The sequence below is a fragment of the Anticarsia gemmatalis genome, chromosome 25 (genome assembly GCF_050436995.1).
Source record: "Anticarsia gemmatalis isolate Benzon Research Colony breed Stoneville strain chromosome 25, ilAntGemm2 primary, whole genome shotgun sequence".
Taxonomy (NCBI): Eukaryota; Metazoa; Arthropoda; class Insecta; order Lepidoptera; family Erebidae; genus Anticarsia; species Anticarsia gemmatalis.
Window position 1 is genome coordinate 4422083 of NC_134769.1, and position 27899 is coordinate 4449981.

A 27899-nucleotide genomic window follows, 5' to 3' on the forward strand; every position below is an offset into this window, starting at 1 on the left:
TTCTCCTTTGTTAGTCTTTGTTATGTTTGAATTGTACGTATAAAATAATTAGAACTATAATAATTTAATTTCTTATAATTCACTCCAGAAGGAATATAAAAGTTATGACATACAACAAGGCTTTAGTTTTCTAACTATAAAATAGTTATTGCAAAAATGAGTTTTTCAATAGCGTGTCCTGTAAAATCAATATTGATGGTGATTGAGGGCATAAAATCACAAATTTGTGTGTGTTAATATATTTCTGATAAACTGCGTGTGCATACTATAAAAAAATATCCCGCTGCGTCTCCCTGTTTGTCTATTCGCGATAACAGAAAATACAGAACCAATTTTAGTGAGGTTTTTGCCACTAGGTAGAGTGATTCGTAGACAAGGCTTATGTGTGAAGTGTGTAATACTACAATTTTTGTGTAAATTGGCTGAACTGTAATAGTGTCTATTCAATGTAATAAATCATTGGCCTGAATACATTTTAGATGATTAAGGTGGCGTCCGCGTCAGGTAGAATAAGATATTATATAATATGTGTCTATAAGGTCTGGAAAAAATAAAGAGATGATTTTCAAACGCATTTAGTTAATAGTGTGGGTTGAACTCACTAGATATAAAAATCAACTTCTCATGAGTTATAGCAATTCTTATCAGAAACAATTCTCCTCGTATCGTAATTCTGCACGGTGATGCTAAAATACAATCATATTTGTTTCTACGGGTCATTGCCCTCACGGCAAAGAGTTTTAATTCGTTTTAAGTGAAAACATTCGCATTGTATTGTCCTTTAAAATAAATTTCATTAAGCTTTTAAACTAATTAGCTGTTCGAGGTTACATTTGACATTATGATAATGGGTTTAATTACATTTTAAATGCTATTTTTTGTAACAGAAATAACATTTGTATAAATGGAAAATTTTGATGAAAAATCGAAAGATTTCTTGCCTTTTTGCCGACTGCGTAAAAAAGGTAATGTTTCTAAACATGGGAAGTGAATTGTAACGGTAAAAATCTTACGCGAATTACACATTTTTGCATATCTACGAACCTGGTTTATATAGAAAGGTAGTGAATATTGAAAATGACGAAGGCTTCATGTAATGAAATTCATACAGGCATTATTTTAGCATACATCTACATAATATATGAATAGCGACCAGTTTATTAGATGCTCTAAGGTATCAAGACAGCGTTGTAGAGCTGTAATGAAATTTCCTCGCCCCTAATTTAACATGAAGTTGTAACAAAATTACGCTAAAGTAATTAGGTATGATGATATTTATTTGAATACCAATTTTGGCTTTTAACTTCGTGTTTAACTTTGATGAATGCATTCTACTTCTTCTTCGTGTCAATGGTTTTTTTGTAGTACTTATGAATGATATGATGAATGCATAAACTGTAACTACTAGCAAAAATAGTGTAAATCGTAAGCTATAGAAGTTTTTTGTAATAGAGAAAACTATTTTAAAGATTGGCAGGTATTCTCGTGGCAATCCGTACAATTTCCTGACGCAGTCACCGGGCATTCTCTAGTCCCGTTAAAATTGATACCGCCGCTTTTTCCTAAACAAAAAACCAATTAATCATTCATTAAACCCTAGCTTTAAACATCTAGTTGCTAAACCAATAAAAAGTTCGAAGTGTTGTCTGTCGTTAAAAGTAAAGTAGATTATTCGGCCCTTCGTGTGCAGTAAATAGAGCGAAAAATTACATTTTTCCATCTCCAACGGATAAGTTATCGTGGGTTCGGTGATCGAGCCGTGAAATCTAAGGGCACGATGCCGAATAAGCTTTATAACCCACAAATGACTTCGTTACACCGCGCACCGTGACTTTTTATAGGAAATAGAATAGATAAATTGTACTTTTATGACTGTAATTACAACTGAAATGAGTATGTGAAAGTTTTAATTGTCTTGTAATTACCTACACGTGTTTGCATCATAACTTTTGTTCTTTATGAGGACAAGCAAATAGACGTTTTTGTAGATACAAATGCTACGATGCTATTTACATTTATCAATGAAAAGACATCAGTAATTATCGTAGCAGACGATGAAAAAAATAATTATTCAAGTTTCCCACCCGCTTTTTTAAGCTACTGACTTATAAATTACATTTCTGAGTACTCCATTTCATGAATAATTCCCCTAATAGAACTTATAATTTGTACAATAATTCTCGTTCGAACAAACGAACAGATAAAATACAATGCGGCTATAAATTGTCACAATTAATGCGAGCTAAGTAGATAATATCATATTTCATTGAACGGTGCTTAGAATTTATTCGCTTTTCTATCAGATACCTTGAATAAACGAGCTGAAAGGGCCTACTCATCGGGATAATCGTTGGAGAAATCTACAAATACGTTGGTTTAATACAGTGGTTCCCAACCAGTGGCCCGCGGACCACCAGTGGTCCGTGGAAGTCAAAATACGGTCCGCGAACTATTTAAAAATTTTTTTTTTTACAGTATGATTGTTACACTTTATTTTGAATATACTTTCATAGTGGTCTATTAAAAATAATAAAATTAAAGGGGTTCCGGACCAAGAAAAGGTTGGGAAGCCCTGGTTTAATACAATCTTTGAATGTTTCGCTGGTAAATGATTGTGGATAGAAAGCGTAGGACTAGTCTTGTGATCTGGTCACGCTCGACTTACGAACAAACATAGTTAAATGCACTGTGCTGTACTGGGATTGGGAGTAATTGCATGAAATAAAGCCGGTGCGTGGCTCGTAAATATAGATATAAGTTCTGAAATTGTTATGATTTCCCTCGAGGTATGATTGTTGGTTTATACACTGTATTGCTGTTGATTCAATCATGATATTTCTAATTAAACCTGCTCTGATAGGCACTATTCAACTACACCAATAAGCTAAACTAAAACAAGAATAGGACTTTACGAATCTAGAGTCCAATGCTAAACTAAGACAAGAAAAGAACTTTTCGAATATAATAAAGTTAGTGCAAGAATTGCAGTAGTACGATGTATTAGGTCGGGGAAAAAGTCTTTTTGCATTATAGTATGTATGAACTTGTAATAAAATCTTTTCTCTACACAAAAAAGCTCGATATTTAGGTACCTCACGAGCTCACTGAAAGACACCTAATGAACCGTGTACTCATTTGTGATTCTTGAAGCCAAGATTTTATTACAAGTTCATACATACTATAATGCGAAAAGACTTTTTCCCCGACCTAATATTTTATTTTCAAGTACAGATTGCTTTTGCCGTCAAACATTTCGCCCCTCGACGTATTGGCAATTTGTAAACGACACTTCACTTGCACACATCGCTATTGTCACCGGCCCTCTGTGAAAATGCTATTCTAAAACTCTGTATGTGACATTATTGTTATGATAGAGGGTGTTCAGCCATGTGACGTGTTGAAAGTACTTTATGTGTCTGATTTACCCCTTATAGATAAGTAGCATGACGTGGCAAAGTGCATGACGAAATAAATATCGCTCCTAGAGTTTTTAAATACACTACAGATGCAACTTGGGAATTGAAATTTAAAATAAAAGGTCTACTCCAAAGTAGTCAAAAGGTTCTTCTCTTTAATATATCAAAATGAGCACCACGTTATCTAAGTCAACCAGTTTCGTGCCATAACTTACAGTATGACGGTATTACTACTGATGTTGATTACGAACTATCGAGAAATTTCGTATGAAAATCTAATCAGTGCCCCTAGCGGATGCCGTATGAACTACTAGCTGACCCGTGCGGCTCCGCTCGCGTGAATGATTTTTTTTTTACTAATACAAAGCTTAATTATTCCTAAACAACAAAATATGCTTTTTTTCACGAAAAATATTCTCAAAATTATTTATATCTCATATAACTCGCGCTAAAGCATATCCGCCATTAAAACTGTTACCATGACAACGGAATTTTGTTAATTCAATGTCATTATGATGTTGATTATTCGCGACTTCGGTGGCGAAACTTGAATTTTCCCGGGAAATGCGTGATTTTCCCGGGTTAAAAAGTAGCCTATGTCCTTTCTCGGGTATCAAACTATCTCCATACAAAATTTCATGCAAATTGGTTGGGTAGTTTAGGCGTGATTGAGTAGCAGACAGACAGACAGACAGACAGAGTTACTTTCGCATTTATAATATTAGTATGGATATTTCCAGTACGTTTTAAATGTCAAAATCTCGATTTTCGATAGTACCATCTGTAGAGAATCGCGCTAGATTATCCAAAAACAGGACATTGTTAAAATGTGTTTACATATATTTTTATTTAACTAAGAATGTTACTGCTGAAGTTCCTGACAGTGCTAATTGTTTGTATGTTTGTTACAGATAGACCCAAACACAGCGTTCCTACGAGCGGCGCGCGCCGGACAGCTCGACACAGTCGTCGATCTCCTCGACTCCGGCGCAGTCAAAGATATCAACACATGCAATTCCGTAAGTTTACTAAAACATATTTCATTTGAAACTAAATTCAACAAAAATATAGCATTTTTTATGAGAACATAAAGAGTGCTATATTTTTGTTAAGAAGGTGTTTTGCTTAGAAGATGATGAGGACACCTTCTGAAATAATATTCGGTTTTCGGCCACGGCGGCCAGTTGATTTGAATCTAACCAACTGTGTCGGAGATGGAAGATTCGTTATGTGTCTACTGTCTATACAATACACAGGTACATTCACTCTCTGCTTCCAATATATTTTTTCTCCTATATACCAACGTTTATACCACATTGTAAGTAGAGACTAAAATTTAAGAGTCATTCAAACCCGTTGGCATTAGCTTTACTAAGAAATTAAATCCCTGAAAGAAAGTCTTTAGCTCAATCAAAGATTTACTAGGTTTCACGATAGAAAATATAATAAGTAACTAACACTTTAACTTGAAAAATGATAATCGGATGTTATCAGAGAGACCGCGTATAAATACGTTTATTACTGCAGAGATTTATCGACTGTTTGTTAATTACATAGATTAACGCAAACTTACTATTAGCTATCCGTACAATTAATATCGGTTTAATAAATCGCTTTATCCTAGTAGTTTGTTATTAACAGATATTACTGCACGAAGATTTACTTAATCATTTTATTTGCTTGACGTTTCTATGATTAAGACATACTAATGCCTGGTTTCATCTCTTGTCTATTCGTTTCACGATTCTCTACTTCTATCGACTCTCGACAACTCTCGACAACATGACCAACTCTACCACTATCGACTTTCGAAAACCAGCTACCTATTGAGAAATTTCGTATGAAAGTCTGATCAGCGCCTCTAGCAGGCGTTTTAGCAACTATATTTTCAGTACATTTTAAGAAGTAATACCTAACTGTAGAGAATCGCGTTAGTAGTTTAATGTGGAATGCTGACAGATTATTTCAAGCATTTGCGTCATTTTTAATCTACCACACAGGTTATTCGACGGTTATGAATTCAATAACAATAAAAAATAATAACTAACTATTATCAGTACATTAGTATAATAAGCCAGTGAAAAGTAGAGCAAATCAACAATAACCCCGAGTTACTGCGTGCTATTAACAACACAGTAAACGTATAGGAAACTTCAAACAATTCTGTAATTATGTTACAAATAGCATAGATCAAGGAATGGGGTCCCAGCCCCTAGTGGTCTAAGACCGTGTTACTGTAATCTCCTGGGAGTTGATTGTTGCAACGGTAACGACGCAAATTGAATGAGTATGCGCACACGCATTTAACGTACATTCTGTATTATCGGTGCTTTGATGTAGGGCTGTCGTATACGCTTAAATAAACACACAATTAGTTATACTCGGGCCATTTTAAAAGTGCGAACTAAGTCATGTAATTTTATCGAAGTCTCTCGCTTGCAATTACACATTGTCATGTGTCATGTTAACGAAAAATTATTTAACTTGTACTTGTAAAATATTCATTTAAAATTCGGCTATGAATTCTTTTCGTAAATATTGTTGTAATTTTACAGACTAAAAACTACGAATACTAATGACGTCACGTCATTACATTGTATTTTTGTACTAAAATGTGTTTTTGACGTTTCATAAAGATTTTAGCTGATTTTACTGGTAGTCAACTTCCCTATTTTGTGACTTTAAAAATAAAAGTATTGCTTGCTTGTCTCAATAAATATAAAATTATTGAATTGCTTATAGTAAAACGAGACATGCTTTTTTCCGATGGATAGGTCCTTGAAAGGTACAGCTGTTTATGCTAACACATTATCCAATTCCCATGCTGGTTGCAATTTACCAGACACAATGTACTGTCATATTCAGAATTTATTTCTAGTCTAGTCTGCCCAGTAGCTCGATTCTACTATCGGCTACGGACCGGATACCTATCGAGAAATTTTACACGAACATCTGTTTAGCGCCTCTACCGGGCTCCGTAAGAACTATTTTGGCAGTACATTTTAAATGTCAAACTTTCGATATTTGACGGTACCGTCTGTAGAGAATCGCGCTACTAAAATCATAACTTTGCTGAGCATTTAGCAATTGCAAAATCTGTAACACGTGTCAAAAGACTGGCTGCTTTTGACAAATCGACGCAATTTGTCTCGCGTTACATTCGGTATGGACAGATCGTACGAATAAATCATCCCGTTTTGTCGTTCTAGTATGTTAATCCGAAACACTTACAGAGGCGACGTATAAGTAGCGAAAAGATTATTAACGATTGTTTTGAAGTTTTGCTTATATGGTTCTTGCGTATTCATATGTTTTAATAATAAGCATGAATAGGTTTGTATAGAATGTCTTAACAAATTTTCTATAGAGTCTATCCACCTTCTGAAAAAACAATATGTGGCATTAGCGTATAATTGACCCGTGTCCGCGACTTCAGTCGCTATTTTGAAAGGTTTTTCGTTATTTTCAATTTCCTAAGCTAACATCACGTAGATGTGTTTTTACGGCATCATAATTTATTTCAGCATAAAATAACGAATACAAGCGATCTATAGAAGATTAGAACATTTATCAACGTGCCTAGCGTATGTTGAAAGAATTAGTCCGCAAAAAGTAATTTTAATTGTCGAATACTCGATACGAAAGCAATACGATCGTTGCGAATCAGGAATCGCGCTAGCACAGAGCATGCATAAATAAATACATTTAACCCATTTCTGTCCCACTGCTGGGCAAGGGTCTCCTCCCGTAATGAGGGAGGGGTTAGGCCTTAAGTCCAACACGCTTGCCAAGTGCGGGTTGGGGACTTACATAATATGACGCCCTCCCGTAGGGGTAGGCAGAGACTAGAGAACGTCACTTGGTACAATCCTTACGAACTTCCTTTGCTTCATTCACATCCATACCTCTTGTCATACAGGACCGCCGGTTGCACAGAATTCTCCATTACCTACATAGAAATGCAAGTACCACACCTACTTCTGGGCACATCCCTTCTGCCTTGTCGTTTGTCTATATTCTCATAAAAATAAACTATTTACTGCATGTCGTTTCTGGTTTTGATTCTCGACCTTCAAAATGACAATAACAATAAGTTTTAATTTAATATCATAATGACTGAAATGAATGTTTCTAATTTGTAGGCGGCTAGTGTAAAAAACTAAATTAGTTATTGAAGTTTTGCGTGTAGGAAATATACAAATCATTATTATGATTGAAAAGCTTCTGGAAGGTGTCATAATAATCATTTAAAAACGTAATACAAGCTGTTGCTCTCGACTTCGCCCGCGTGGAACGATTTTTCAGAGTAAAAAATATATGCGATAATCCAGGTTATCTATCTGTAAGTCAAATTTCATCAATCATCAAGGAGTTTTTGCGTGAGAGAGTAACAAATCGTCCGTACGAACCTTATCGTTTATAATATTAGTAGAATTATGATTAGAAGAAATTTAATAGTCATGTTTGTTTCATTATTTCTCTACCCTTATCTGATTTCGGGGTTGGTGCTCATTATGTATATTGTATTCTTCTTCCATTCATCTTTGTTGGCCGTCATTTCAGTATTCACTATTTTTAGCCACATAATCTTTTATTTGTAGAAAATATATGAAGTTTCATTACCTCTTTGTGCCGAATTTGACATGAAAAGTGGACTGTCTTGGTTAGTAATATAAGTGTCAATTGCCATAATTTGAGATATCGTAATACGCACTAAGTATTTTTCTATACTATGCGTTAAAGATGATGTTGACTAAAACTATCAAAGCATTTTGTCGTATAACTCAAAATAAAATCACTGTGATCACATTTATACCTACTCTGTTTTCATCATAAATTTTATCGCCTGCATTAACCACATAGCAAAATCATTTTCCATTTAACGCAGCTATATTTCACAGTCGAATGCAAAACCAATGATATTGTAATTGGGCATCAATATCATTTCATTGGATTTAACCGAGAGATTAGGCAGCGGTTTTCTGAGTGACCTGCTTTCATAAATTTCTCCCGTTGCGTAACGCCAACATAACCCAATTATTGATTCAGAAGATGAAACCGCAGATCGAAACTTAATACGTTTAATTCTACTTGAACTGTGCAAACACTGTGATTGCCTTTGCTTCTCGGAAGCTGGAGAGCTTAAAGCAAAATTGGTGTTGACGATACACAAACAAGAAGACCGTTTGCTTTTCGTTATTTTGGTCAGAAAATGCAGAGATACGTTTCAATCTTTGCAATCTTTTAGGAACTATGTCTTTCTAGCGACTGCCCGGTACTTGTGAAATGATTTCTAGGGGTACAAAGTATCCCATGTGTTAATCCAGGCTATAAGCTATAAGTGTACCAAATTTCATAAAATCCCGTTCTGTAGTTTTTGTGTTATAGGGTCACAAATATCCATCCATCCTCAAAAACGTTCGCATTTATAATAGGATTGATCAAAAAATATAGGCACACAATAGAGCTATAGAGGTGTTTGAAAATGCAAATATCGATTGCCTATTAAAATCTGAACACCAAAAAATATTCAATACCAATCTCACACGTATCAAATAGAAAAAAAATGGGAGCGAAAGCTTTCCAAATGTGAATAAGTTGTATACCTCGTGTCAGCCCTAGTGACAGTGCATGCCATCAGATAGTACTTCGTTGATATATTGAGGACATCCTGGCAGGTGGGGCAATCATCATCATAAAAATAGATAACAACTATTTGCTGCATCTATTCGTATTATACATTTCATGGTCGACATTACAGTGCGCCTCGCTTTATGTTGGCTTATGTTATACAACAATACTTTACACTATTGTTTATCTAATCAGATCTGTACATGTTACTGAAAACTGCTTTTATGTTAGTGGAATTCTTTATCAAATACACATATTGTTACTTTGTTTGAGTATAAAAAAATGATTGGAATACAAATACTTAGAAGTAGTTTCTCAAATACACTTTCTATAGGGCGAGAAATCTTGCAATATATTTTTCATTTTATTTTTATTTTTACTTTATCGGTTCATCTACAACTGTACACCATACACACACATGTTAAGCCTTATCATAGGTATACAATTTGGTTAAGATATTACCACTTTCAAGGGCTGAAAATCAGAAAATTCAGGATTTGTACCGACTAATACCACCATCGATTTTAACCAATGGCACTCATGCAAGGAAGCTCTAGGGTCTCAGTTTGCTCTCCATAGATTTAAAAAATTACTAACTGACTCAGCAAAAGTTGTTTTGCCATATAAATGTAAAAAAAATTGTGTCACTTCAGAGTATGAAAAATAGATGTTGGCCGATTCTCAGACCTACACAATATGCTGACAAAATTTCATGAGAATCGGTCAAGCCGTTTCGGAGGAGTATGGCGACGAAAACTCTGACGCGAGAATTTTGTATATTAGATATTGAACGATAATCGACATGATAGTAGAAGTTGATAGTTAGGAGGTATGATAATGATTGTCGAGTGGACGAGTAGAGGGCACGGTGTCATCACCTATTGCCTTACACAGGTCCTTAGCGGTCACGGCTGCTTCGGCCGATACCTGTGGAAGGTGGCACGGAGGGAGCCGACGGCAGAGTGCCATCATTGCGGCGCAGTGGAAGACACGGCAGCGCACACGCTTTCGGAGTGTGCGGCGTGGACTGAACCGAGGGCGCGCCTCGTTGCGGTGGTGGGCGCCGATTTATCGCTGCCGGCCGTCGTCAGGGCCATGGTTTGCGACGCCTCGGCATGGAGGGCGATGATCACCTTCAGTCAGGAAGTGATGTCGCGGAAGGAGGAGGCCGAGAGGGCGCGCGAGGTTGATCCCCTCGCCGCCCAGATGCGTCGCCGCCGGGTAGGTCGTCGGCGGCTGGCGCACGATCGGCGCATTCCCCCTTAGTGAGGACCTTTGGGCGGCGGTTACGGGGACACCGCCGTCCAGTTAATAGGTCCTCTCGAGGGTTGCTGATGGGCTGTTGTGTCCGGCCTATCGGCATGTGGAAAAAGGGTTCTTTGGGCAGCCTCTGTGAGGGACCCCTAAATTGGGGTATCCGCGTGGCGTGCGGCTTGCGGTACATGCTTCGGCAGTTATCCCGCCGCACGCCGCCACAGGCGGCCGTGAGGATACACGTGGCGGTTTAGTGGGTATGCCCGCCCTTCTGGCGGGAGAGCCCCACATAACCCTGCACTCGACCCAGAGTGCAGGTGTATGCATAAAACATTAGCCACGTTAAAAAAAAAAAAAGGAGGTATGATAATGATAGATTTGACAAATTGATTCGTAACATGACATAGATATTCTCATTGAGTAACTAGGTTGGATAGCTTTGTGTGCTGGACTAAAGTTTTATATAGCTAAATCTTTTGTGGCGCCGTCTAAACCATGATCAGCAATTTTCTCCTAACATTTCCTTTATTTCATAGCTACTTTCTTAGACAACAAACACACAAACAAACTACTTAATATCATTAGTATAGATAACATAATGATACATCTATTACATCGTAATGAAGACATTAAAACGGTAGTTTGGTAACTTCTAAGTTACTCTCACGCTTTTTTCTGTACATAGAATCAATCTTAACTGTCGAAAACAATTTGTCTGAATAGCACATTGGCCGTACTTATATACTTTGAGTTGGTAAATTGCCGTGCTTGTACGGTGAATAGAAAGAACTTATTTTATTACGACTTGTTGAAAGAACTCTTTGTTTCCTAGTAAATCAAAGTCCCGCTCACCGCAATGCCGTACGCAATACGCATTTAAGATGTTATTTATTGCTTTTTATACCTATGTTAATTTTTGCTAACGGTCTCGGTTGCATTGATAGACTATTAAGCTTGACTTTTAGGCTATATTTTGGATAAGAACAACAGGCGTGATATTTCGTCCGCGTAGAAACCCTTCCCGTGTAAATCCCGATCCCTCGGGAACTCCGGAATAAATAGACTGTGTTATTCTGGGTTTTCAGCTACCTATGTACCAAATTTCATCGTAATCGGTTCAGTAGTAATTGCATGAAAGAGTAACAAACATCCATACATACATACATTCTCACAATCTTTCGCATTTATAATATTAGTAGGATAAATATTTAAGTTCAACTCATATTCAGCTTTCGGTTTCGAAGCGAATTAAGTACTAAAAATAAAACGCTTTGCTGATTATAAAACGGACATTAAACGTTGTAAACATAGTGTTTTCTCTCTTCAACCATTTTAATAAACAATTATGAGTAACGTTTCCGTTGCGGAAAAGGCATTAGAGTGGGCTGAGCTAATTAACTAGGTTTAGCCGTTGAAAGCTTGGAGTTGGGAGGACCATATACAGACAACATATGAAAAAGCCTTGATATGCACGATTTATTTGGATAACAATGAGTGAATCTATGAATTTCCCAAAATAAAGTATCCTTCACCGTCAAAATCAATCTTATGATAAAGCAAATCTTTGGTCTACAAAGTAGCATGCTTATAAACTCGTACTATAATAATTACTTGACTTTTATTGGTTTATACGGCTCAATTAATCATATTAGAAGAAATTATCTGCCGCACTGCTTTCCTACTTCGCAAATATCTCGTTCAAAACCTTTAATGGCGTATAATTTTCATAGATTTAGGACACGTTAATAATTAGTTCAGGGAAAAAGTCTTTTCGCATTATAGTATGTATGAACTTGTAATAAAATCTCTTTGGCTTCAAGAATCACAAATGAGTACACGGTTCATTAGGTTTCCTTCAGTTAGCTCGTGAGTTACCCAAATATCAAGCTTTCTTGTGTAGAGAAAAGATTTTATTACAAGTTCATACATACTATAATGCGAAAAGACTTTTTTCCGGACCTAATATTAGAACTTATAACTGTAGAAGGCTTCTTTGACCATATATCAATTAATACCATATTGCACCTAGTTATTGGCGCGTGAGACAGGTGATTAAAATGATATTACTGTGTGATATCAATATCTTTGTCGAAGCTCAACCTTCGAACGACAGTTCCGCTCTGTTACACGGTAAGGATCGATTTACGCCTTCATAAAATTGAATAACATGATATAGGGAAATAATGATATTGTACGTCGATTCTATTGTTAAATGTAATTGTTATGGAACCGGTATGTCTAATTTTAACTAAAGTAATATGAAATTTATAACAATGTAACTTTTTGTCCTTTTCTGTATTGGACAGAAACTTTGAATTTTATCACTATTTATGTCGTCAAATTGCCGAATCATCGATATTTTCCAGTACTTAGATAGTATTACGATCGTTTAGTTTATATACGATAATATCAGTAATATTGAAATTCAGAGTTTTGAAGCATCGAAACATCCCTGTATTGTTGTCTTCTGTGAAAGGTAATAGATTGAAACTATTTTAAAAAGTTCTCTGCCTAAAGATTCATATAATTTACGTAACTTTACAATTAAACAATTTTAATTTTGTAACATACGTCCATATTATTATTCAGCGTATGTAACAATTTAAATATTAAGTGGTAATTGTAAAAGTAAGTAGTGTTTTTAAATGGAGGTCTTGGGGATTAAGTTAGTGTTTTGTCTCATACAAAATGTGAAGGTCTTAATACTAGGAAACTTGTTGAGGTCAAACGTGTACATTTGCCAAAATATACGCATTTTTAGCCAACAACACGAAAACACGCATGATTTTCATACAAATTTTATTTGGGTTAAAACATTCGCAGCAAATGAACTGAGAAAAGGTTTAGAGGAAAAACCTTCTTGTATTTCTGTTGTAAACCTTGCCGTTTTATTGTGATTACTTCTTGTTTTATATTCTGTGGTATGATTTAGAAATACTACTTTAATTTAATAGTCTTAACAAGTAGGCATACAGAACTGGAAAGAGTTAACTACATACACACATAACATTATGCCTGTGTTATCCAAAAAGTAGACAGAGATGTATTCAATAAATTCACCCGCGTTTCGCCATTAACAACTTTAGTTCCGTGTAATAGAGGCATACACCATGTCATACACCGGTCGTGTTACCCAACTCTGAACCACTATTGGGAATATTCTAATATAAATGATAAAAGCCTAATAGCACTTTATCCTACCCTAGGAATCGAACATGAGACCTTATGATCAGCATTCGTCCACACTACTTCAGACTATAGACGCAGTATAGTGCTAAAACATAAAAATTGGGTCACTACGCGTGTAGATTCTGAAAGATCTTTTCTTACTTTATTTATGGGACAGGATGAGTCCCGAACATTTCCGAATGCAGTAAAAAGAGTCCTTGACGTGTCCTCATTCCTCTCACTCATACAATATTATCTGAAACTTTTCAAATCAAAATCACATCACAGTCTGCATTTCTGAAACGCAACGTTCGTAAATAAATTTGAATAATTTCTCGCTCGCTCACAACTCGCAATGGTATTTTAATTGTTCAATACGATTACATTGCTCTTTAACGATTTTCTGTTAGAATTGTAACGTTATTTACATACCTATGATTAATTACTTTGTTGGTACGAACACTATCGATTAGTTTTTTACAGACTGCTCGCTAATTGCTTCATGTAGGATGTTTGCTGTTTATTTTCTGGGAAATACACACTTCGCGCAGTGGTTAACGTGGTCACCTCGCCGCAATAACCGTACCACGTATGGCGGGTTCGAAACCCACCCGGGACAAATATTTGTGTGATGAGCACGTGTATTTGTTCTGAGCCTAATTGTAAAGTATCTATATAGATATGTATTTAGAAGAATATAAGTATGTTTGTCAGTTATTTGGTTACCATAGTACAAGCTCTGCTTAGTTTGGAATCAGATGAACGTGTGTGAGTTGGCCTAAAGTATTTTTTTAGCCTGTGTTTCGTTTCTTGTGTCAGCGTTTATTGTACTAGGGTACAGGGAGGTATGAAAGGAATAGGGGAGGCTAGCAAATACAAACGTAGGCTATATAAAAAAGGTGTAGTTTATAGGTGTGTCAATTTTGTAGGGAGTTACAAAAGATACGACTGATTGCGTGGGTGTTTATGGTTAGGTAATTTTGAGAGATCCCTAATGTAAACTTTAACTTTTGTAGAATTACAGGATTATACATTTTAGAGGGTAGTTTTGTCTGCTACCTTTCTAATTTCTTTAAGCTTGTTGTAGACGTGAAAATATATTTGACAAAGAATTAAGTTCGGTACGGAATTTATTACGCCCACAGCTTGGAAAATATAGCAAGCGCCTGTAATCAGTAGTAAGTGGAGCCGTGAATGATGAATGTAATAAACATAAGAATCACATAATCAACGGATTGAGATGGGTTGGTAGCGCCTTCCGCCGTTCGCCTGCGATCTGTCACTCCTTATCTTAAGGGAGTCAACATATGTACAATATATGTAGAAGTATGTGAAAGTAGGGAGGTGATTTTAAGCGATTTATTGAACCACAACCAGTGATTTAGGACCAAATGATTTCACGAACAGAGTTACTTCTTGTAACATTTGTGCCTCAGAGATTTATTTAGTCGTGAGGTATCTAGTAGGAATTACGTTTGACTTGTGATCGGAAATTTTACTCTCCTTTATAATCGCAGCGAAATAAATTACGTAGATCCTGTTTGTATTAAATATTCGTTCATAATATGGAAACCACTGCAGCGATGTCAGTCAACGGTCGGTAGTGAAATAGATTTTCGTAAGCTATGATATGTCCGTCGCCGCGCTTTAGACCTAGCCTATTTGTTGCGATGTTATCACCAAAATGCATGATAAAACGTGTCTCAAATTTAATAGGCAGCTGCCAAATGCACTTAGTTCTAAAAAGAGACTCGATTTGCGATCGTTATTACAGAAAATAAATCCAGTAAAATTGCCTTTCCTCCATCGCTGTTGGTGTCCATCGACATTAACATATCAAAAGACTTCTAAGTCGACAATTACTAGTTTCACTCATGCCCTCACTATAATTATGCTAATAGCAATTATACAGTACTATCTACATTTTCTAATCAATTAATTATAATGATCACTCGCGCTCTGCTTAGCATTCAGCCTTCGCACTTGATGTAATTTCATCTGCGTTGTAGGAACTGATTTGAATTACTCTCCATACTGTAAGCTCTATTAAAATAATTAGCAGCATCTTATTAATTGATTTATACGGTAAATCAATAAATATATATAACCTATTACTGTCCCACTGCTGGGCAAGTTTTCCTCCTGTAATGAGGGATGGGTTAGGCCTTAAGTCCACCACGCTGGCCAAGTGCTGGTTGAAGACTTTGTATAGCTTCAAGAACTGTGGTAAAGAACGCTCATGCAAGGTTGCATCACGATGTTTTCTTTCACCGTTGGAACAAGTGACAATTATTTCTAATACACACATAATTTCGAAAAGTCATTGGTGTGATTCTTTGGGTTCGAACCTTTGAACAAATTATTTCTAATACACACATGACTCCGAAAAGTCATTGGTGCGTTGTCTCGGGCTCAAAACATCGACCACTTGGGCGGTGCATTCTTAGACCACTAGGCTATCAATTAATTTATAACTGGTTTTAAATATACTTTACATTATTTATATACAGTCATGTTGGAAAAGCGTTTCCGTCCGGGTACATACAAGTTTGATGGTATAACTGTAGACGAATGGAGCTGGTAATATCTTCTTGAGTTGAAACTGTTGAGAAATGATAATTACTACGTCTGCAATGCTTCGTCGTAGATTTATGAACGTTTCGATTTATCATGTGATGATTGTTCGAGACGCATTTTAACGTGCACGAAACAAACGTATGAAGTAAAACTTATATCATTACATATACATATACATAACATCACGCCCATTTCCCATAGGGGTAGGCAGAGACCAAAGAACGCCACTTGGTACGTTTCTTACAAACTGTCTTTGCCTCACTCATATCCATACATCTTGTCATACCGCCGGTTACGAATACTACGCACCTGATCTTTTTTCAAGATAATCGCCGATGTGATCTGTGTATGTCTTTAGGAGGCGCCCCCTTCCTGCGTTCCCATTTACATTCAGTCAACTCATAATATGTGGTTGTAATAGTATAAATAGCATGTAAATAATGATGGATGTTTTGTTACAGAACGGGCTGAATGCTCTCCACCTCGCCGCTAAAGATGGCCACATCTCCGTGGTGGAGGAGCTTCTCAAACGAGGCGCCACTGTTGATGCTGCTACTAAAAAAGGTAACAAATAAATCATATCTATCGCAAAGATATCTTGGTGTTCGTTGACATTTTCTCCATCGGCGATGTAAATAAATACTCCAGCTAAACAAAAATGCCTCATTTTGATCTTGTGCTAGCACGATTCGTCTTACTTCAAATAAATCGGTAATGTGCAATAATCACGATCCCAACAAAAAGTATTATTTGGTTAAAACTCGCAGCAGATTTGATGTAGCTTAGTGTTGACAAAAAAATTGCGCGGTGAAGTTAGAGAAAAAGGCATAATATACTCTTATGTTTTCTTGTTGGTTAAATCTTCAACAATTTTGTCTCTGTCATTACAAAATAAACACACATACCATTCAAGAACCCTTTCATAAGTATAACAACTTACAAAATAAAGTTCTAAGTTATCAAGAAACTGTATTAGCGTTGTTCAGCGCTCCACTTAGCAAGTTTTATCTTAGATAGTGATCGTTAGCTTCAGTTACTTGGTTTATATACTGTATAAGTAATGGTCCCGGCCTGCACATTTAGAATATTTGTGGTACACATACTGAGTGCTTTGAAACGCTCGGGAATTTTAAAATGAAAAATAACAAGCATGCCGAAGTACCGTCTGCTCTGAAAAGAGTACCTACACGTCCGGGCAGGGTCCATTGTCTGAATCTAGTGGCTTCGTATTATTGTGGAAAGGCTGCCTATAGAAAAATCGTCATAATAAATTTGGTGGTATAAGCTTATAAATATTTAAATGAATACTGTAATATTTTTGTGAAAATCTTTATTCCCGACAGTAGTTTATTAATGTATGTGCCTAAGTATCAATTGTTTTTGCATTATAATTAAGACCTACGCTGTTTATCGCGGTTGATCATTCAAACCTTCAATTCATAATAAAGGGACTGTTTTCTTGACGAATTATAGAACCAAGCTATCAAATCATCACTACCACAGTAATAACATAATCTTCATGACATTCTCCATGTGCAGGTAACACAGCTCTCCACATAGCATGCCTCGCGGGACAAGAGGCGGTGGCGCGCGCCCTGCTGGCGGCGGGGGCGAAGGCCGACGCGCAGTCCGCCGCCGGCTTCACCCCCCTCTACATGGCCGCCCAGGAGAACCATGCCGGCTGCGTCAAGATGCTCCTAGCGGCTGGGGCTAGCCAGACCCTCGCCACTGAGGTGAGGAAACAAAAGACACAAATTGCAGTATACATATATAGCATATTGTCGATTGAAAGTAAAAACGATACGTGTCCGGGAGGTTAGAAAGAAACTCACCAATCGCATTGTATTTTGAACTTTATATTCATACATTATGTTAATTAAACGACCTGTATGTGAGGGGTTTTCTTCTAAAAAGATTGCCAAGAACTGGGGCAGTACGATGACATGTTAAAACAATCCAAGTTTTACCGTAAACTAAAGATGAGTTCTGCATATAACGACATGTATGTCCGTGTATGTAACGGTGTCCTTTCAATAACAGTGGAATTTCCATCAACAATTTTCGATGCGGCATCAGATGGTAGATTTCTACTCAAAATACCTTTCAATATTAATGACTAAGTACTTCGCATAATTATCGACCTTAACTTCTCTCAACGGAATATAAATTGACGCCGCTGAATTATTTAGTTGATAACTTTTAAGATAGGTATTAGGGCACGGGGATTTCAATGATTATACCGGCTTTGCTAGTTGAGGTACCAAGTTAATTGTAACTTAACTTCTTTGTACCCTTATACACTTTCTGATGTTTTTATTCGGCTAAACTAGCGCCCACCTGCGACTTTGTCGGCGTGGACTTTAGTTTTTCCAGTTTTCGTACGACTGTTTATTGCTTCACCACTGTTAGGCATAGCGTGATGTTATATAGCCAGCCTTCTTAAATAAATGAACTATTCGACACAAAAATATCTTTCAAATCGGACCATCAGTTTCTGAAATTAACGTGTTCGAACAAAATAACTTGTCAGCTTTATTTTACTAGCAAAATGTATTTAAGATCCGTCACTGGTCCGTCACGTCACACGTTTTTAGACAGATAACGGCCTCTACACCATTCTAAGTATATAAAATAGTAATCCAAGAGTTCGTTTCTACGATTCTGTTGTCCAAATTCATGTCATTTGAGTGGTTGGCATGTAGACACGTGCGTGACGATACGCGCTATGTATTCTCCGTGTAACGATGACTGCTGCTGTCGTTTAACATTGTTGCACTCAATACGAATGCTTTTTCATTGTTTACTTATATTTAACTACAGACATCCATGCAATCATTCCCCACACACATTTTAAGTTTTTTACCTTTAAGCCTTCGATTAGGCGATGAAACGAATGCCATGTCAACGTCTTAGTTGTTGAATGCGAGAAAAAGTGTGGAATATCAAGTTGGAGACGTTATTTGGTAGAAATCATGTGAAACTGGGTATTTCCACCTGTCACACGCGGAAAATTGTTGATGAAACACTTGGGCAGTACTATTTACAGCTGAATTTTGTATTGTCAATACGACTTTCTTTAATCTTGGGCCGATTTTCATGCAACTATTTAGTATTAAATTGTGATATTCGTTCCTCTTTTTTACTCTATTGTCGCAAAGATATTCCTACTTTATTAAATATTTGTATAACCTCGTATAAGTACTGTGATATAAACCCTCTCATTCATAAAAATATATGAAGTTATGAAAAGCTTATAAAGTGTTTTGTTTCTTTCACTCCTTAGCGAAATGAAAGAGAGAAAACATATTATAGTAGCTTTTTAACTAAAATAAGTTCATAATGAGTTTATGAATAAGACGGTGAGTATTAAACTGTGTTATTCCTTCCTCTTTTTTACTCTATTGTCGCAAAGAAATTCCTATTTTAATTAAATATTTTTATAACCTTATATAAGTACTATAGAATTTAATGTTTAACGCAGGGTTAATGACCGCTAGTATACCTAAATCTACGTTTATTTCCAGGATGGGTTCACGCCTCTAGCGGTGGCGATGCAGCAAGGCCACGACCGCGTGGTGGCCGAGCTGCTGGAGTCAGACACGCGAGGCAAAGTCAGGCTGCCCGCGCTACACATCGCCGCCAAGAAGAACGATGTCAAAGCTGCTACACTGCTTTTAGAAGTAAGTTTATGAGAGAGTTTATGAAGGTTAACTTTGGGATTAAAATACTAATCAAACATTCTGAATATTTAATAATCTTTTACACGTTTGACGCAAATTTTTGAGTATTGGAAAAAACTTCCTTTTTCTGGAGTAGCTTGTTCGATTTAAATTGCATAAGACGGGTAGGTACCTTAATGTACTTGTTTAGCATCTCACATTATAATAACACGCATGCGATAATACCTTTAAGTAATTTACAGATTTAGATTGGGTTACGGGATACCAGTAGCGCGACTCTCTACGGTACTATAAAGAATCGAGAATTTGTACATAGTTGCTACGGCGCTGATCAATTTTTCATACAAAATTTCTCGGTTGTCGGTGGCTTAGTTGACAGTCTTCTTCTTCTAGCGCCTCAGATATGATACTTATTTATTTGGCCTGCGTTATTAAAACAATTAATATCACTAGTATTCAATTTAACGTCTTATTTACTTGCAGAACGAACACAACCCAGACGCATGCTCAAAGTCGGGCTTCACGCCGCTGCACATAGCCGCTCACTACGGCAACGTGGGCGTCGCTAGGGCTCTGCTAGCGGCCGGCGCAGACGCGGGACGAGCCGCCAAACACAACATCACGCCGCTACACGTTGCCAGCAAGTGGGGACAGCTGGCTATGTTAGACCTGCTTGTGGAAAATGGTAACTATATCTTACTGATATTTTAAAGTAGACTAGACGTCCTCCGTGGCGCAGTGGTTAAAGCGGTCATCACGTTACTACCACCGCGTCGGGAGGGCGTGGGTTCAATTCCCACATGTGACAGCTATTTGTGCGATCCACAGATAGTTGTTTCGGGTTTGGTTGTACTTAGTGTCCGTTGTTTGTATGTTTGTAAAAGTCCCCACGACCATTAAAAAAAACGTTTGTCTGCCTGTTACGTTTTCACGGCTAAAGCAAATTTAACAATTTCACGGTTAAACCCGATTAAACAAAAATTAACACGGTTAAACTTGAAGACTTAACTTAAAGACTCAAAACTAAACCTAGCCTTCATGGAATTATTTAAAAATTTACCCCTAAGTAATTGATTTGGGGTTTGAAACTTTGTCAACGAGCAGCGCTGGATTGGCTTTTAGAAAAGCTAAACTAAATCTGTATCAAAAATGCCTAAACTAAGTTTTTACAGGGATCCATAATGTAATTAGCGCGTTAATTGTCGAAATTGCCGAACAATTACATACCTACAACATATGTTTACTTTTTACGGGACACGCGACTGCGCTATTAAATTAAACGTCTACATGATTGAAATATCATATAACAAAGAATCCGTTGAATGTTTGTCCGCACGATATGCTGTCAATCAACGATCACAGAAGTATTCTTGTATGACAGGCCGAATTATGTGAATTGCTTGATAATTTGACATCCGTCTCGCTATGAATATATGACTTAAAAATACACGTTTTCGGTGAAAGTCTGTTTTTTAATAATTAACCTGGGTGATTGACATCAGTGGAAAATGATAATGATTACTGAAGTGCTTCGACAATCAATCACGCTTGTGACAACTAACTGCGATTTTGTACATTCTGTGCACCAACGAATCTTATAAGTAGTTGATGTAATAAGTGTAATGACCTCTTCGCCAATATTCAGCTAAGGTGGCCATTTTCATAGAAACTAGCCTTCTGTGCTACTGCTTATTTCTAGTATACCTACCAAAAGACTTAGAAATAACTTTTTGGCCTGACATATTTTGAGAATAACTTTTCCCGAGCCTTTAAACCGAGCTCTTTGCGTCGCATTTATCACCGCCATAAAAGCAGTTCGTTGACATAATGCATATTGCAACTTATCATGATGACAAATATTTTTTCTGCAGTATCCAGAAAATATTAATAAATATAAATATCATTAAGATTCAACTAATTAAAACTGTATTTGTATGTTTACAGGAGCCAATATAGCAGCAGTCACACGAGACGGACTGACACCGCTGCACTGCGCCGCTCGCTCCGGACACAGTAATGTAGTATCACGGCTATTGCAGCATGGAGCTCCTATTACTAGCAAAACTAAGGTACAAAACACTGCCAATGAGTTTATTATTGACCTATTTAAGGGCTTCATTGCATTAAATAAGTAAAGGACTATCTTTTCACTTATATCGTAGTATGTTATTCAATAGATGAAAAACAACTTAAAACAAGACTGTGTATTCATGAAAATGTTAACAATTTGCTGCCCTCTTACGGGGTTTTTTATACTGTACTTTTGTAACCTGTAACGCTCAGTGTCATAGATGTTTGAATTTGGTCAGCATTAGTCGGTTTGAATAGAAAGATAGGCCCTTTTAACCTTTATTTCTAACTTAATTTCTGATAAGTTAAGTACCTACTTAAGAAATTGAAATCTACCACTTTCGGATCAAACGTATACGTATTAATCGTACGCACATACGAACGTATACTTTTTTTTGCGGGGGGAAAAATCCTTTCGGATACTCAAATTTCCTGGGGGGGAAATTCTGGGTTATGTGATGATGCCACTAAAAAACCGCCCCGGTAGCGGAACATCTGGTGCGGAGATGGAAAAGCCCTGGGCTCTAAAAAACTTCACTAGTGCACGTACGTATATAACTTTAAGAACAGATAAAACATATCTTTATTTACTAATTAGTGTGTGATATAAATTTCAGAACGGATTGACCCCTCTCCACATGTCCGTGCAAGGCGAACACGTGGAGACGGCCAAGGTTCTACTAGCGGAGGGCGCGCCCATCGATGACGTCACCGTCGACTACCTCACCGCGCTGCATGTCGCCGCACACTGTGGACATGTCAAGGTGAATAGCACTTTATTTTGGAGAAGCTAAGGTTCAATTTACTGTGATGTGTATTTCTAATGTAAGTTTGGTTTTTCTTGTATTCTGCAGCTAATATTGCAAGCTTCTTTTTGTTATTGCTCTTTTTTAAGAATTGTCGAAGTTATTTGTATCGTGATAGTTTTCTAGAGTTGTAATTTTTATTGCAATAAAACATAAAAGTACGGGGAATATGCAAAAATTGTTGTATAATAGTGTTTCTAGTCATAGTTGGTAATTGATGTTGTTTATTATTTCAGGTTGCTAAACTACTTCTGGACAGAAACGCGGACGCGAACGCGAGAGCACTCAACGGATTCACGCCTCTACACATTGCATGCAAGAAGAATAGACTCAAAGTAGTCGAATTACTGCTTAAATATGGCGCCAGTGAGTGTTACTCTAACCCTACTTCTTTGTAACTTATTTTGTTACATGATTTTGTGATAATTTCGGGAAACGTTTAATGCTTGTCAGGATGATTTTCAAAGACCCATTTGCTACTCACCTAGTCTATAAAAATGTAGTAAAAGTTTCTTACCGCAGCCTTTTATTACACTGCAGTAACATAATTATAAGCTAACTAAAGTATTAATAATTAATTGTTTAGCTGTTTTTTAACAGGTATGTTAGTAATTTAAATGCTATACTAATATTTAAGTTTAGGCTTACTATTGTTAAGTTAAATAACATGTATTTCCTTGCTTTAGCCTACGTATAAGAAACTCTAACGAAATAGCAATAGACTCTAAAACACTATAATACTTTTTCAGGTAAATCAGCGACAACCGAATCAGGTCTGACTCCCCTCCACGTGGCCTCCTTCATGGGCTGTATGAACATCGCGCTAGTGCTAGTAGGGGCTGGGGCTGCGGCCGATGCTGCTACCGCCAGGGGAGAGACACCCCTACATCTGGCGGCCAGAGCACACCAGACTGACTTAGTCCGGGTGTTGCTTAGGAACAATGCTAAGGTAAAGCGACATTTGTTATTGTTATGTGACGTGTTAAATGTAGATTTTGAGGCTCGTTACAGGCCTATTGGGGTTAATGTATAATAGAATACGGGAATTAACGCGAACACGCATTTTACCTTAAAATGCCTAACGTTGCGCCGAAACGTAAGGCATTTTAAGGTAAAATGCGTGTTCGCGTTAATTCCCGTATTCTATTATACATTAAACATGCAACGCGAGAGTTTAAAAACCTATTGGGGTTGTTCAAATAATTGTTTTAATTTGCTTTAAAAGCAAATGCTGCCATCTTCTGCTCACAACTCGGTTTCTTGATATTCATTGCGCTTGAAACATGTACTTAAGAGTTGTTCCGATCATCTGACAACATCTAGTCTCTTTAGTAAGATCATAGAATATTACATAGCTGTAATATTCCTAGAGAGTCTTTAAATACAGACAGTCAATAAGTTTGGTTATTTATATCACACCTTATTTATATTTCTTTTACTTATTTTGCAGGTGGACGCGCGAGCTCGTGAAGAACAAACGCCCTTGCACGTAGCTGCTCGACTCGGTCACGGCGATATCGCGGCGCTACTGGTACAACATGGCGCTGACGTCACCGCCACTACTAAAGACAAATACACGCCACTACATATTTCTGCTAAAGAAGGTATAATATACATTACATACTTACGTTATATATTACATACAATTGTTCATGGTTTTCATATTTCAATATGCAATTTCTAAAAAAATACTTGGTTTTTCATACTACTATCATAAGCATGAGCTTGTATTGGTGCTAAGAGATAGTGTTGTCTTAATATTGTGAGAGGTACCTACCCTTCTTTAAATTCCATATTGGAATATATGCATTTTTTAACATCATATGTGATAGAATATTAATGTAGTATTGTTTAATTACGTTTATTGGTGAATTGCACCAGTAATTGCTTTATAACACGACACTGTGTTGAGTATAGCGAGTGTGATGTTGAAATATTTTCGAATAATTTTTAAACATAAATTACACACAGCGCTATATTTTCTATACCATTCTTTAATATGGTACATATTTTATTTGTTCGTGACCGAAATACGCACAATTTTTCTTGTGTTTATTTGTGTAAAACCTCAACAAAAGTAGCATTTCACTCGCTACGTAATACATTTGAAACAAAACACGCAAGCACCTCACCATTCGCTTTTAACAGGCAAAGAAGAAGTGGCGGCCATATTGTTGGAGCACGCCGCGCCCATCGAAGCGGAGACTCGCAAGGGTTTCACTCCACTGCATCTTGCGGCTAAGTACGGAGACACCGGCGTCGCTAGACTGCTGCTAGCTCGTGGCGCCGCCCCTGACGCCCCCGGCAGGTCACACATCACCCCGTTACACATGGCTACTTATTACGGACACCCAGACATCGCGTTATTACTGCTAGACAAAGGTACGTATCAATAATCGTCAGTTATTCGTGAGAAAAAGCTAAAAAACGGCTCGCGAGTTACTGATTTCTTTCCTTGGTAGTGTAAACGTTCATATACTATAAGAGTGCATTTCTATGGAAGCGGAGTTTGGTAGAGCGAAGGATATAGAACCGCAAGTCGACGATATTTCGAGTATTTTGATTGTTCGATTTGCAGTTTGTTCGAATCCGCTCTACAGAGCTTTGCTTCAGTATAAATGCGCCCTAATGGCCTTATTAATAAACGTGGAACAGCCTGGTTAATTTATGTTTTGTCTCCTCTTTCAATTATGTTTATAACTACATGAAAGTGAGAAAGACAAAATACGCATTAATTATGTCAATCAGACGCTACGTTTGGTAATAAGGTAGTAAAAGTTTTACTTGTGAACGTTTGCAGTCATAATGATATGAAATACTGAATTCATATTAAACTTTTGTAAATATTATTATGAATTACACATGCACAAATTGACATTTCTCTCACACTAAATATACACTCACCAAAATGTTCAACCCTTTCGAGCTAAGGAAACATCAAACATCTTATTTGCCAGAACCAAATTGTATAAATATCTCAGAAACTTGATCATTCTATTCCTCTCGTACCTTTATACTACAAAATGTAACATACATTCGATCACAAAATCACTTTTGTTATTCACAAATGCTTAACTCTTTCTTTTTGACAAACTTTTGAGGATTCTTGTGTCACCGACCCGCCAACTGTTGTTGACGACTAGACTTTCTCGGCTCTTCATTTAAAAAGATGTCTGCCACTTGTAGACTACCTTTAAAATATAGCCGTTCGTAAAGTATTTGGCATGAGTCAGAGGCTGTCTTTAATCTTTAAGCATTTATGAATAATAAAGAAACCTTCTTTATCAAACACTTTTTTTTTCTAAATCTACACATTGTACAAATGTAATGCTCCGTACTCACAAACGATATATCGCTATATTTTTACTCAAAAACGACAAAAAATCAATGCGAATCACTGCAAAACCAACAACATAATGTCACTGAGCTCGAGAAAATTACTCGATCGAGTCATTTTGAGTAAAACTCGTGGCTCGATCGAGTAAATATGTGTACAGAGCATTATATCAGTAGTGTTGGCTAGAAGTAAGGCTAGTGTTGTATTGTAGGGGCCTCGCCGCACTCTCTGGCGAAGAACGGCCACTCGGCGCTCCACATAGCTTGCCGACACAACCACCCTGATATCGCCTTCGCACTGCTCGAACATGGTAAGTGCTTTATATAGCTTCATTTATAAATACATAATACTTTTTGAACGGAGTTTCAGTAGTAAAATCAAATTATGGTAAGAATATCTTATGAAAGTTCAGCATTACAAAAATGTTACAAATTTTTAACCCATTAATGTCCCGCTGCTGGGCAAGGGTCTCCTCCGTCATTTCGAATAGTTTAATCTATCATAGTGTCACCTCGTTATGGATTCGAATCCTTAAGGAGACTTTTAACTTAACAACTTACTATTCAAGTGGATATAGAAAATAAAACTGTATCTTTTCAACTGAATACATTTAAAAATATGAGTAGTTATCGCAATTAAGGTCATGAAAATAACTTTACGGATTTTGGTTTCGCCTGCTAATTGTTTAACCGACAAAGCTTAGTCGGACATACACCACCACAAGTGTCATCGTTAAATGCATCTTTTAATAAAATATATATATTTCAACAGATGCAGACCCTAGTGTGAAATCCAAGGCAGGCTTCACACCTCTCCACATGGCGGCGCAGGAGGGTCACGAAGATTGTGTCGAGATGCTGATCGAAAGAGGCGCTGATGTCAATGTACCTGCTAATAATGGTACGTGGACTAAAGTAGAGAATAGAGTGAATCTGTTTATCACAGAAAGAAAGTTGTTTTTGGAAAGTAAATTGGAACTCTTCGTTTGTGGTACTTATCATATCGTTTGTGTCCAATTTTTGTATGTAATGTTTTATATCGCTAACTTGAAGTGTGTTCTTTTGCACTAAAACTAATGTAGATTTCAGACTCGAATAATCGAGACGCGCAACTTTAAACACTTTACTATATAAAGATCCAGTAGCTTTATCAATGAGTTTGTTAAGATTGACTGAATTAGAAGGTCAATTGTGGGTGCTGCAAGTATACAAATTGAGGTAAATAACAAAATGTATGTACGCAGGTCTGACGCCGGTGCACCTGGCGGCGGCGGAGGGCCGCACGGGCGTGCTGCGCGCGCTGCTGGGCGCGGGCGGGCACGTGTCGGCGCGCACGAGGGACGGCTACACGCCGCTGCACGCCGCCGCGCACCACGGACACCACGCCGCCGCCAAGGCGCTGCTCGCCGCCAATGCTGATGTACACGCCAGAGCTGCGCATGGGTCCGTACCCACTCCACATTTATTTTATACTTCTTCTTCTTCTTAGCGTATCGATGGCAAACAAATTGATTAGACTGTATTGTATTTCAGAATATTCCAATAATCATAAAATTCAATATGACTTGATACTTGGCCATTTCAGTCAAGTGTCTAAAAACAATTGTAGCTTCGTCTTATGATAAAAACGGGTAATTCCTCAATTTAATTTAGATATCTTTGGGTAGTATTAGAAACTCAGACAATTAATAAAAACATTTTCAGTCGCAAAAACCAGTAAAAAGTGTCTATTAAAATTTTTAAGATAATGTTTTCCAAATGTAATAAGTTTTCTTTCGTGTAATAATATGATATTCTGTTTGTAACAGATTCACACCACTGCATCAAGCTGCACAACAAGGACATACACTGATTATCCAGTTACTACTGAAACACAATGCTGATCCAAACGCACTGTCTGCTGTAAGTACCTACTCTACAACATTTTTATTTAATCAATATTTCATGATTATCCCTGAAGA

At 37.1% G+C, this 27899-nt stretch overlaps 1 protein-coding gene across 4 annotated transcripts in view; it reads left to right on the top strand.

Annotated features, from left to right (window-relative positions):
• The window catches only part of LOC142983936 (uncharacterized), a 136394-nt gene that overhangs the window by 37411 nt on the left and 71084 nt on the right, over positions 1-27899 (top strand). For all 4 annotated transcript variants that reach the window (XM_076131152.1, XM_076131150.1, XM_076131151.1 and 1 more), the window contains exons 2-16: positions 4328-4435; positions 16508-16610; positions 17586-17779; positions 19571-19726; positions 20210-20411; positions 21671-21795; positions 22414-22560; positions 22839-22968; positions 23352-23551; positions 24053-24206; positions 24751-24984; positions 26151-26249; positions 26711-26839; positions 27183-27381; positions 27747-27840. In XM_076131152.1, the coding sequence (XP_075987267.1) occupies positions 4328-4435; positions 16508-16610; positions 17586-17779; positions 19571-19726; positions 20210-20411; positions 21671-21795; positions 22414-22560; positions 22839-22968; positions 23352-23551; positions 24053-24206; positions 24751-24984; positions 26151-26249; positions 26711-26839; positions 27183-27381; positions 27747-27840 (2274 nt within the window). The remainder of the gene's footprint in view (positions 1-4327; positions 4436-16507; positions 16611-17585; positions 17780-19570; positions 19727-20209; positions 20412-21670; positions 21796-22413; positions 22561-22838; positions 22969-23351; positions 23552-24052; positions 24207-24750; positions 24985-26150; positions 26250-26710; positions 26840-27182; positions 27382-27746; positions 27841-27899) is intronic.